The following is a 13,585-nucleotide window of genomic DNA, read 5'->3' as shown; positions in this document are numbered from 1 at the left end:
GAGCTGTTGTGGAATTTGATCACATCAAACGTGTCTCATCTGCATGCAGATGTTCGGCCCAACATTTTGAAAAGTGAGAGCGTGCTCATTAAAGCTGCAAAAGGAAGGATAGAGAAAAAGAACATGGCTGCCGTACGGAATCTGCAAAAACGCAGACCCGATCACACTTCACAGCGTGTTGAAGAAAAGGTCATTCACCTGAGTACTTCATGCTCTTTCATGTTCTTTGAAATGTCTGCTTCTAATTATGCTCTGCGGCGGGATTCAGTGAGATGTGACAGCAGCAAAGTCAAATCTACGATTCCACACTCCTGTTAAAGCATAAAAACATCACTCTTAAAAACTGATCAATTTTAATAATCAGGACATTTGGGGGGAATTCTTTGAAGTTGCAAAAGAAATGTATGCTTGGTAAAAATATTCTTTTTGGTCTCCAGTAAAATGATTCCTGTGGGGATCTCAGCATTCAGAACGCTGCTTTGAATCGTGTTCATTAAGGTCATTTGAGACAATTGATTTTCTTATAACAGCCCTTTTTTATAACAGTACCACACATCCTGTGTTAGCATGTAGTCACGCTCATGTCCACTCCAGCTCTACAGCACTGTGTCAACAGCCAGGGCAGAGGTCACGTCCTACCACCACTCACGAGAAAATATTTGAGCTTCTGCATCTATACCTGTAGGACTATTTTCACAATAAAAGACCTGGAAATTAGCAGAAAACTCTCTTGGTGCTTACATATTCTGTCTCCCTTTGAGCCATTTTTTTTTAACTTTTTCCAGAGATTATCCTTCTTGTTGTCTGTTTACATTGCTGGAAGCAAGATTCTGAAGTAAACAACTCTGTAAGAACCAGTTATTTCAAATATTTAGAGACACACTCTGATGAAAAATTATGATGGAGGACACATATATACATTTCTGAGTGTTGCTTTCTTCAAATCATTGGGAATCAGGAGCAGACAAAAAAAATTCAGTTGGAACAATATCGTATTTGTGATGTCACAAATGGGCGGGGCCACAAGTTTCCTGCTCTGCCCTATTTTGTAATACCAGTAATGTTAATAGGAAGGAGTTAAGGGGCTGTAAGCAAGCAGGGCGGGCTCTCGGGAATGTAGAGAGGAATGTGGGAGGGGTTTCTCCCTACCAACAGCCCACAACTCCTGCCGCTCTGCAGAAACTATGTTCTAGAAAACACTGCAGGTTTTTTTTTATTTTTGCTAAAAGACCCTCGGAAATAGATTGGAGTGGGTCTTTAACTTCTTACAATTTGATACTTTATGAAATACTGTTTATTAGATTATTATTTAGGTTAGCTTCCTTATTGTGTATTTTTCAGACTTTTCTATCTTGTAGCTTCTAAAAAAAATTCCACTATCATCTTGACTTTTGTTAAAATGAGCATCAGAATAACAAAGTGCTCGTGGGGTTCTGAATTGTCTGCGAGGAATGTTTGACACGTGCGTGGAGATGTCTTATTTCTGCGTCGAGTTTTACTAATAACACCATATCTAGTCAGTGTTTTTAATGGTGATAGTAATGAAGCTGGACTCAGATCGGCAAATGTTGCTTGAGATCCTATTGTTAAACCATCACTTACAGAAGGTGATCAAGCTTTGCGAACTTAGTCACATACACCACTACTGGGGTGGACCTGTACAGGTGCCACGAGTTTTTTGGTTGTCCAGGTTCATAGAGGGTCATAGACGGGAGGGACCACGTCTTCAGGGTAACACAGGCGTGTTTTGCAGTTCTCTTGAGGCTTACACTGACATTGTGCTACCCTAGTCATGTTTACATTAAAAGTGGGGTCATCTGGACCCCACAAGACGACCCGTGACCTTTTTCTCCCAAGGATTTTTTATCTTCACTGGTGTCTGTGGCAGACATGAAATCATATCCACCTTTGTCATGGGAAGGATCACACATCAATGTAGAGTGGGGTCATCTGGACGTCCCTAACCTACATCCCTAACCGATACTGCTGTTGCTCTCTGTGCCTGATTGATTTTTTTGATACGTATCTAATATCTTTTACTCATTTTTACCAGTGCTACACGTGCGGGGCATACATCAATCATTTCCTTGCGCAGGGCAAAAGTTTTATCTCACCTACATCCCTCTTACTTATCCTTACGTGTTGTGTAAGTGTTCACTACGACTTGTAGTCAGCAGCATGCCCATAGGAAAAAATGTACTTGAACATTTTCGTCCTACTGGTTAACCGACAGGTCTACGATCTTGATATTTAGTGCAAGTCATGAGGGTTTGGACAATTTTTGCCAATTTTGAATGTACCCTTAAAGGTCCCTTAACACCAATGCAATTCACGCAACAGTGGCGGCCAGTTTCAGTGGTAAGTCAATGGTACAGAGGGGACATGAGGCGTTCTGAAGTCGGCGACGTGATTTGACAGCGCAAAGGTCTGGCAGCAGCTTGATCTAAGTGGCGAGGCGCAAAAGTTTAATATCTAAAGTTTGACAGGTCACTTTGTCGCATCTACCAATCAGGAACTCAGTTTTGGGCACGTGACATTTTCAGTGACTTGATTGGCTGGTAGAATACTAATCCAAAGCAAGTGTTTTTGTCCAGAATTTCCATCTTTTTCCTTAACTTCTTGGAGCCGGAGGGTTACAGAGCTCATCTGGCTACTTTGGGGAGAAGGCGGGATAAACTTTGGACAGATCATCGGCTTTCACTCCCGCGGTGGAGCTCACTCGTTCGCTATGCCGGCAGAAACACTGCGGGGTGCGGAGGCTGCTGGCCCGGCCTTACTCGGCATTAAAGAAAAAGGTATCTTACTTTTATTTGCTTCCCCTTAGGTTAATACTAGACTGAGAACTTTCAAGCTCATCCACAGAAACACAGAAACACAGTGGAAGCGGCTGTCATACAGACACACCTCCCTGTTGCAGGAAAATCTTAAAATAATAATCATATAAACCCAAACATGGAGACATGATTACTGATGTTTTTGTAGAACTCTTCACAATAAATAAACCTTATTTCTCAACACCATCTGTGTCTTCCATACATTCTATGTGAGATATCCACAGACACCGTTCCTTATAGCGATCATCCTAAATGCATTAGCTGGTAGCTCCTCCCACATGCGGCCGAGGCATCAAGCTCAGGAACAGGATTTGACAAAAGAGAGGCGGGGCACGCAAATTTGTTGCGCAGTTTGCATTTGGTGTGAATGCATCTTAACTGCAGTTGCGACTAAGGTAAGGTTCCATCTGTTTGCTTCCTTTGCTACAGTTCATCTGCAGCACAGCAAAAAACATTTCTTGAAAGCATAAAAAAGTTTGTACAGATACATGCAAGTCATTATACCGTCTGATTTACAACCTTACAAAGAAAAGGAGGAGCTGGGGATGCTGTTACTGCACTGCTTTCCTGCTGCAGGAAATTCAAGGAAACCTTTTCTATCTGCTGTTATTCTTTCATCCACTATCATGAAGAGTTAGAACCTATTTATAAGAATAGGTTAATCAAAAATTGGTAGTTAGGGTTATAAAGTGGACAGGATTTGAAGACGTTTTGCATGAACAACTTTCTACACTGAAAAACAGGCCGTAGGTGTTCAAATTTCCCAATTTCTACGCAGAGAAACTCGCGGTTAAGGTCGCCGGATATCAAAAACTGAACAAAGTCCTTTTGTATTCACTAGAAAAGAATAGGATCCTTGACAAGTTGATTACATTTCATTATTACCCAGAAATGGAAATACTTGCAGTTGTGTTAATGCAGTAAAATGATGGAAAGCACAAAAGTGCTCATCTCCAGTCCACCCTATTCACCTCATCAGGTGATGTGTGTCCGATATAGAAACCACTTGTGCTGTAATTACAGTAATCATAATGGGGAAGAGCGAGGAGGAGAGGCATAACTTTGCCCCTGGTAATTTCAACATCATGTCTGGTTTCTCGTAATTACGCAAAGACATTATTTACCAAGCAGACTACAGTCAGGGGAGAACAATGGAGCTCAAACGATGGGAAGTTGTTTCAAAGAGCCGTAGCTGTTAAGCTGAGGGAAGCAGACCGGTATTTACATAAACTGTAGACATGTTTCCTGCAGTAAATTATGCCAGGTTTTAAAATGGAAATATTTGAAGTATTGACTTTTCTGAAGGCTTACTTTTGACAGAGAGCTGTAGACAGTTCAACTCTTTTCCTTGATATTTTGATTTTGTCTCTACAAAAAATATCTCTATAAGTCTATGCAATGGCGCACAGAGCAGAATTTCGGGCCTGAAATGCGGTCCGGTCGTGGGCTATATGTACAAATCAGGTGTTTATTGATCCAAGAGCTGAAAGTTCAACCGGTTGAACTATTTGACGCTTAATCGCAGCAACCCAGTCAGGTACTTGGTCTTGGTAGTGACTTGTGGGTGCCAACCGTTCGAAAATCGCTCACGAATACAAAACTAATAATGTTAATATGATAACAATACGTACATTTATGGGAACAGAGCTGTGAAAACAAAAAGCCTTATGGAATTTGCAATTCTCCAAGTCTCTCTGACATGCAGATGGTGGACAAGCGCTAGTAAACAGTACAAAAACAATAGAAGAAGAATCTCCTCCATGTTGCTTCCTGCTTGACCAGAGCTGGTCTGGTGTGAACACCGCGGACTAGATGCGCGTTCATGAAACCCTGTATAATACATTCTTGAACACACTATACAGCTGGTGTGTGTGAATGCAGCTTATCTCAAAGAACCACTTGTTATTACTGAAGTCAGACCATGTCTCACTCCAACATGTCAGTGTTCGTATCGCACAAAGCTGGATAAAGGATACACTTTGTTTCATTGGAGCTGAAAGTGAGTAAGCAAGTTTCTATGTGTGACGTCACACTCCCTCTGTCCAGTTCTCATATAAAGTCATTGGTTTGGATCACTGGTTTTATCACAAAACTCAGATTAAGTCAAAGTTGCATCAAAAAGGCTTTTGATTTTGCTTTTTATATATGTGTGCTTTAAGACAAGTTTCTTTTTTTTTAGCAAATTTCCTTGTTATTGCTAATAATATTTTTGTAAAAAATAACAAGAAAAACCAAAAAAAAACATGTTCTTTCAGAAAATACCATAATCTTGCTAACTTTTTCCCATTTTCCACCTTTTCCACCAGCCCTGATCATACTTTACTGCGTATCATTTACTTTATATTTACGATCAAAGCCTGATCAAGCAGATTGTAGTTCTCTCCAGCAGAAGCCAAACATTCTGTCTTTGTATTCTGGTTAAACCGGTCCATGGTTTTCCACACATGGACCTAGTGTTCAGGTACACATGATACCTGCCACCTACTCACTCTGGCTTTAAGAGGGCAAGTGCCTACACAGAGCTCCATCCCACAGGTGCTGCAACTGCATCCTCAAGAGAGGACACAGATTTTACACAGCTCTATACCTTTAGAACAATCACAAGATTCATGGACTTTACTCATTAGATTGATTTTTATAACTACAAAAATATTTCTAAAATGAGATTCACGTCAATGTCTCTTAAATAAACCTATCTCAAGATTCCTTTTTTAACTGTATATAAACATTCATATCACATTTAATATTCACATTTCTGAGACCCATATCTCATTAGCATTATCAATACTTTACTTAAAATTCCATAGTCTATAACAGCTCATGTTCTGTGCCATGTAGTTCACCATCACTCCACTAGGAGCAGTAGACTTTCTTTTCCTGCTCATTTAAAAATGGCTGCCTCTTGGAAAACTTAAATAAAAACTTTTGGCAGGAAAAAGTTTAGCTGATTTTTCCCTAATTTATGTGAGAATGACGTGTCTGTTACTAATTTTTTTTAAATGACTACTTGCTGCATTAAATGAAAAAAATAAAAATTTGTTGATAATTAATTATTTTTAACACAGTAACAGTGTTAAAAATATACGGATCAAATTTGAGACGGTATTGAATATTTATAACCGACATTGTTCTCAGCAAAAACCTACAACCCAACATATCAAAATTTATATGATCGATATCTTATAAAAATGATACTGCAAACAATGTTTGTGGATTTCATTATGGAGTTTAAAAGACATAATAATTCCTAAAATGAGGTCTTAGTTAAGTATTTGATATACTAGACTCTACAGGGTTAAATCAATCATGGCAAGTACTTTGGTTTGGCCGTTTAGATTAAATTTAATAAAAGTTATGAACACAAAAATGACAAAACATATTCAAAACATAAAGTCACACATAGTTTAAATTAAAAAAATCATTCAGTATTAAAAAATATATATATAAATAGTAAAATTGCTAATTTGAGACAGATTTGGCACTCCTAAGGAAGAAAGGGCAAATAAATAAATGAATAAATTTCATTACTATGGTTAGATAGTACACCCACAATACATATAAATACACAAACACACGGTGTTATAGTGTAAGAAGTGTAAGACTTTGACCACAGGGCAGGTTTTTATGAGCGATAGGATCATGTGGGTTTCTAAAGGAGGATGTTTTTTCCAGAAGCAAAGAAACGCTGCATTCTTCTTTATACTACAAACTACTAGAGTTCAGTTGGTCTCGTGCTTTAGAGACGTGTTCGCCTGCAGCCATTGTTTCCAGAGTTAATTGTTCATCATGATCGTCTAAAGGTCAAAGTTCTGCTGAATGTGGACCTTTCAAAGCAAGATAGTGTTGGCCAGAGAAGAATCCTTTCCATGCTCTCCACAGAAACATATTCCAGCTGTTTTATATTTAATTTTTTTATGTGAATGCATCACATGAAAAGCAATTTTACTCGCTTATTGTCTGCCAGCTCTCTGAGAAGGCTCTACTTCAGAAGAGAAACAAATGTTTGCCAGTCAAAAATTCTACAAGAAACATTAAGAATTTGCATGCAGACAGCTCCTTTTTTTTGTCATAAAAAGCTTTAAATAAAAAGGAATTTTGGTCTCTTGTGTACTCTTAAGAGAAGGACAAGTGTCTGCTACCCGCACGGAAACCAATTGCAACCAAATGACAGGCAGCACAAAAGCAGCAAATGACTTTTTCAGTCACTTTGTTGCTCATTTCATTTGAAGCTACGCACATGCCGGGAATTTGAAAAATGCACTAAAAAGCCGGTTTTGATTGTGCGCTCACCACACGGTGTTCACCCCGGACAGTCTGATACTAGCTCATGTCCCTACAGTTGGAAGAGGCTTCGTACTAAATGTTGGAGCGGTGCAATTCTTGTTATCTATGTCACTACCAAATCAGAGTCCCTGATTGGTCGAAGTCAAACACGGTTTTTGTACGTAGCAGTTGACAAAATTGAAAAAATTGTGTAGTTACGTGTGAACATGAAAGTTCTAAACACAGAATCCTGAAACAGGAATTTTCATGGGTTTTAATGGACTTTTCATTGGGAGTGGCTACTTGAACGGTCGTTGCCGAGGGCGATGTGGACGTAACTTCACACTACTACGTCAACGTAGGCATGTGACGCACATTCACGAACGCGTGTTCTTGAACGCACTTTCAGCCTATAGCTGGACTGTAGCTTCCCGAAACTAGTGGATGTACCGACAACTGGAAAAGATTTGATGCAAAATGTCAAAGAGGTGCAAATTTCGTGAATCTTGCTCCAGACTTTCTCTTTCACAGCTCTATCCCGATATACAAAAGACTTGGTGTCAAACAATTCCAACCGGGTACAAACCACAAAATCAATTTATGATCAATTTTTAAACAATTGGTACTATTGTGATAAAAATACAGTACTGATACTGGATGCATCCCGAGGACTATTTCACATCCATTACCGCGTCCAATACTGTATCCCGTACCACATCCTGAGGGTTGCAGACCCTTGATCTTACAAACAGCCAGCGTGTCAAAAAACAACAAGTTGGGGACACCCTAAACGTCAAAAAGTGGAGGAGTCCTTAACCAAATGTCCACATGTGACGACTTGGGGATGAGAATGTGTTGGTTTTTCAACCATCCTGCTGTTGAAGTGCCTTATTTGCTAAACACACCTGATACAGGTAATCAGCAGCAAATAAGGCACAGTTTCTGGAAAACATGTAGGACACTGACCCTCGAGGCCTGGAGTTTGACCCCTGTGACATAGACCAGTAGTCTATAGGTGGGTCACCTGGTACCGGGCCGCACACAGAAAAATAAATAAATAAATAAATGCACTAACTTACAATTTTTGACTTCCGTTCTGATCCTGAAGGAAGTTTTATTTTGAAAGACTTCCGGATTCTGCTCACAACATCCGCCTGGGTCACGTGACTTGAAGCGGTTACCTGCATGGCTAACTAGATTGCTAAGCTAGTAGCTCAATGCCAAATACAAAAACCAAAGAATAAAACGTTTTTGAAATGTTCCCTCTGGGAGAAAAGAGTCAGTGAGGAAACCTGAGTAGAGCTTTCAACTTCAAAGAACAATAAATCTGCTGTTTACAGAGAAAACCACCAGTTTTCTTTGACATTATTGAGACAGTTCTCATGTAGCAGAAGCGCTCTGTTTAATGTGTGGTGACACACTCGCGACACACAGATAATAAAGTTACTGACACGGTGGATTCACGTTTACAATATATTTTAAAAATACCAGCTTTATAACGGTTGCTTCATTTTAGTTTTCTTTATTTATTCATCACACGTTAAAAGTCAGATGTAGCTGAAGCTAGCATCCGGTTGTTAGCCTCCATTTTTACTTTAAAGGGAAAATCTTCATCACAAAGTTCAAACCAGCTATAAACATTTCATGGAGAATGAAGATTCAATAAAATAAAGTTGCTGATTTGTGGTAACTCGTAAAATGGACATTTGAGGATTTTCCTACAGAAAGGCTGAATTAGGTAGAAATCTTTTAAATAAATTATAAATTAAAGCACAGAAAATGTTGAAAAAAATATCCATTAAATGATGATTTATGCAAAGACAAAATATGATCAATCTTTTTGCCCTGAAAGATAATTGTAGTCTGGACTGAGTTTTAAAAATACATCCTATAGGGGAAAAATCATGTAATGTTTCTTTTATGGATTTTTTTTAAATCAGAAACAACTTCTTCAAATCAACAACTTTATTTCATTGAATCTTCATCTGCATAAAAAATATCTTCTGATAGTTTTAGACTTATTTTTAAAACAAAATTTCTTGTAGTAGCATTTTATTTTGAAAATAGACTTTTATAAATCGAAAGCTTAAAAATACCAACTTCGACCCTTTTCTTACTAGTCCGTGAAAATATTCTCCAATTTAAACCGTCTGTGGCCTGAAAAGGTCGGGGACCACTGACGAAGACTATTCATTGACTCCACCGTGTTCACGCCGCCCTCTGAATTTAGCTTTTAATGTAGTAACATCCTAGCTGTTTTTGGCTAATCTAGACATTCTACCATTTTTAGGCCAATGGAGTTTAGCTAATATTTTAGCATTATGCTAGCTGTTTGGTCAAAATTTGAGTTTTTCCCAGTTTTTTTTTTTTTTTTTTTGGCTAATTTGTCATTTAGCTAATATTTTGGCAAGCTATCAGCTCTGGCATCTTCTGTAGCCACATTCAGCTTACAGCATTCACGCTATATATCTAGTTATTGTTATTATTATCTTTTGCTAAATGAGGGGTCACATTTGATCATTTTTATAGCAACTAAACAGCAGTGAGGCTTGCAGGGATCAAAGAAATGTTTATTTTCTGATCTCTTGTTATGATGGTATTTATTTTCCTTTGCTCCCTCTAGTGGCGGAACTGTGCATTGCAGCCATTCATCTAAATAACCATATCTCGCCACAGGAATGGGCTAGAAACTTGCTTTTTTTTCCAACATCCTTATGTTTTTACTCTTCGTGGCTGGGCCGGATTAAACCATCTGGCGGGCTGGAAGCGGCCTGCAGGTCGGTATTTCTTTTCCTTTAATTGGCGAAATTGCACATTGCAGCTATTTTTTGAAAGAACTATAACACGCCACAGAAATGGGCTTGAAACTTTTTTTTTCATATTTTTTTTCTTGTCGTGACTCGGCCGGATTAAACCATCTTGTGGGCCGGAAGCGGCCCGCGGGTCGAATGTTTGACATCCCTGTTTTACAAAGATTTTTTAAGGGAAGTGGCCACTTAAACACACATTGCCTTGGGTGTCGTCACCATAACTCAACACATAGATTCCAGTTCAGTTCTTTATTGGATGGTAAAGCGATGCTGAGGAATGAGCGTTGACAAAGACATATCTGTTCAACATTCACCTAAATAAAGCAAATCCCCCCAAAAAAGGCCTTTTTTGAATAAATTGCTGCCATTTTTTTCTTGTGACTGCTAAGGAAAAGGCTGCTGAATCTTAAACAGGCAGTCGTGCCTCCTGTCTGACGTCAGGCTCCCCAAGTCTATTAAGATTGTCCTTTTCCTTCAATCAATATGTCTTCCAGGTGCAGAATATTATGTGTAATAATAAAACACAAATTCCAGTCATAATTTTAATCATGATCAGAGTAACACGGCGCCTCTGGCAGCCGCTGTGTAATTACCCGGCTGGAACAGACCATGAGGGAAAACCGCACAATGTAAATATTTCACTTTCTCACAAAGGCTCTTCAGGGATCGGTTATGTACACCGCAGAGGTAATAGCTGCCAAACTACATCATGTCTCAGCGTGGCAAAGGAAAAAATCCATGCTATTAGCCTCGGCTTTAACTACTTCATCCAGGATCTGGGTTTTAAAAGGTTATCTTGAAGTTGCCATGCTGGACCTGTGGGTGGATTGCGGGCGCTTCGCAGGGGCCGGCAGAAAACACATAAATTTAAATGTCAGGGGGGGGTTAATGACTGCAACCCTGAACAAAGCCTCCCAAACAAGGTCTGACAGGCCGGGAGTGACAGCTTCATCATTTCCAGCTCAGAGTAATACCATAAAAGGTTTCTGGGTTTCCATATCATTTAAAACATAAATAAATCCCCAAAACGCCTTCAAGCGACGGGAATGCAGGCCTTGATGAAGGAACATCCTTTCATCCTTGATTGCAGAAGAAGAAACCGATCGAAAGGAAGCACTTTTATGTCTAAGCGTTGACCACAGAGTTGCTTTTTTCAGGTTTTAATTTAACATTTAGTTCCTGTGAGAGGAAAAAACTGTCTCTAATGCAAAAAAAAAAAATTGATAGATTTTTGAAAACAAAAATGTCATCAAATTATAACATGTGGGGAAAATGCTCTTTAAGCTCCAACTCATGCATGTAAAATGGTCAAAAAAACTAAAACATTAAATCTAATAGGAATAACATGATTAAGTTAATTGATTAATCGATTTATATTTTATCCTATGACCCAATCAGATTGATTAATCAAATCAAATCGGCCTATACTGTTATAAAACTGTTTCAAAATTAAATTAATGGATTGTATCGACATTGGAACTTACCGTTTGTATCGATTTACAGTTGATTTATTTTACTATAAACATTTTTTTTTTTGTGGAAAAACAACACTGGACTGAACTATATGAAGGTAAAATATGAACATTCTTGTTTATTTGCTTGTTTGTGCACATATTGAATTTATTATATTGCAAGAAATCTGGAGAACTTCACCTGCACTTCAGGTATTTATATGAGTCACAGTAGTTGAATTTTTTGGCTAAAAATCAGGTCGATTTATTCAAAATGAACAAATATCATTACGATATGAATCGAATCTCTAAAATGAATAGTTGCCCTGCTACTGCTGCTGCTAAACGTTTCAGCACCACGGGGGTGGACAGTTCCCCAGCATCCCTGAGCTCCATGATTCCCCCATCAGTCACAGGTGATGAGCGGCTGTCAGGTGAGACTGTTGCCCTCAGAGCTGCTCAAGGTTACGGACGAGCAAAAATCCGATGGAATTTAATCCGGAAGTTTTGCAGGAAATGTCATCAGAACTTCAGCTGCTACACAGGTGGATGTTTGATGATTCATAGAAATTCAACATAAAAATGTGAGTAAAGACTCATTTAATCTTTTTTATGAAACAGTTTTTTTTGTCATAAAATCAAATCAGTAACAACCTGCAGTACCTGCTCTCCTCCTGCAAAGAGCATTCTCAAATGTGTGGAGGTTCCACCCCATTTTTACCAAGGAGCGACGCATCTATGCTGTAATGTAAATTAAACACATTATTTATGATTAAAGTTTCCCTTTAAAACCCTCTACTTTACATCTGAATGATTTAAATGTCTGCGCGACTTTTACTGGAAGTTAAGCATCAATTGAAGTTGTCATAAATTATCAACAACCCCCCAATTCTCCATCACCTGCTGGTCAGAAACCATAGAAAGAAACAGGTGGAAAAAAAACTCACCATAGACGGACATAATCCGAAGATGGTGAGGGACAGGAGCGGGTACAGCACGCTGGAAGGGACCCGCATGCTGCCGGGCTCCGGGGCGGTCACTTCTCCTCCTAAAAGTGCGGGGTTCGTGTGTGCGGGGATCGGCGGATGTCCGCGCTCACGGCGTGACGCCTCCTCGCGTGGATCCGCAGAGAGAGCGCTCTGACGGCGGCATCACCGCTCCACGGCGCACCGGCTGGGAGTGAGGGCAGTGCGGAGGAGAGAGGGGGGGCGCTCCAAAAAACAGGAAAGTTCTGACGGGGGGAGGAATATTCAAAGGTTTGCACTTCAGTGAGACTGCAGGGGGAGGCGGAACCGAGGCTGTGACATCATGCGATGGTTATCTCCATCCAGCAGTCTGATGCGCTTTTATTTTGAAAAATGAAAGAAAAAACGGACATGACAGGACATAACAATAAAATAAAAAAAATAATTGTTACCTCAAAATAATGATTTGTTGGCAAAAAAAAAAAAAAAATGTATATTTTGTGACCACTTGGTTGCACAAAATGCTAATTTTTCATGACAACAAAATGTTAACATTTGTGCGCAAAATGCAAATTTGTTAGCAGGAAATGCTAAGTTATGTATTTTAAAAAAAGGAAATGTGTGCTCGCACAATGTTAACTTAAGTGCTAAAATGTGTGTACAAATTGCAAATTGGTGCCCAACAAATGTTAACCTTTATGAAAAACTAACTCGCACCAAGATCATTTATATTTTCATTTACAAAATGCTAATTTGTTAGCCCCAAATGCTAACTTTTGAGCACAAAATGCTAACTTGTGCCAACATTTTTATTTTCATATACAATATGCTAATTTGTTAGCCCGAAATGCTAACTTTTAAGCACAAAATGCTAACTTGTGCCAACATTTTTATTTTCATATACAATATGCAAATTTGTGTGCACAAAATCCTAATTTGTGCCCTCAAAATGTTAACATTTGTGCACAAAGTGCTAATTTGTAAGTACAAAATGCAAATTGGTGCCCAAAAAATTATAACCTTTAGGCACAAAATACTAACTTGTGCCAACAGCATTTTTTATTTTCATTTACAAAATGCTTATTTGTTAGCATGAAATGCTAATTTTGACAAAACAGAAACATGCAAATTTGTGCCCACAAAATGTTAAGTTTCTTGCAAAAAATGCTAATTTGTGAGTACAAAATAAAAATTTCTGTGTAAAAAATACTAACTTGTGAGCACAAATCACTAAGTTTCAGTCATAATTTTCACACAAATTT

General features: G+C 38.8%; 1 protein-coding gene across 1 annotated transcript in view; it reads right to left on the bottom strand.

Annotated features, from left to right (window-relative positions):
• The window catches only part of olfm3a (olfactomedin 3a), a 35,682-nt gene extending 22,900 nt beyond the window's left edge, over window positions 1-12,782 (bottom strand). The window contains exon 1 of the mRNA XM_024279646.2: window positions 12,306-12,782. Within this exon, the coding sequence (XP_024135414.1) occupies window positions 12,306-12,374 (69 nt within the window). The 5' untranslated portion in view covers window positions 12,375-12,782. The remainder of the gene's footprint in view (window positions 1-12,305) is intronic.
• Window positions 12,783-13,585: the final 803 nt, after the last annotated feature.

This window comes from Oryzias melastigma, linkage group LG20 (assembly GCF_002922805.2).
Source record: "Oryzias melastigma strain HK-1 linkage group LG20, ASM292280v2, whole genome shotgun sequence".
NCBI lineage: Eukaryota > Metazoa > Chordata > Actinopteri > Beloniformes > Adrianichthyidae > Oryzias > Oryzias melastigma.
This window is presented reverse-complemented; position numbering and strand designations above follow the sequence as displayed.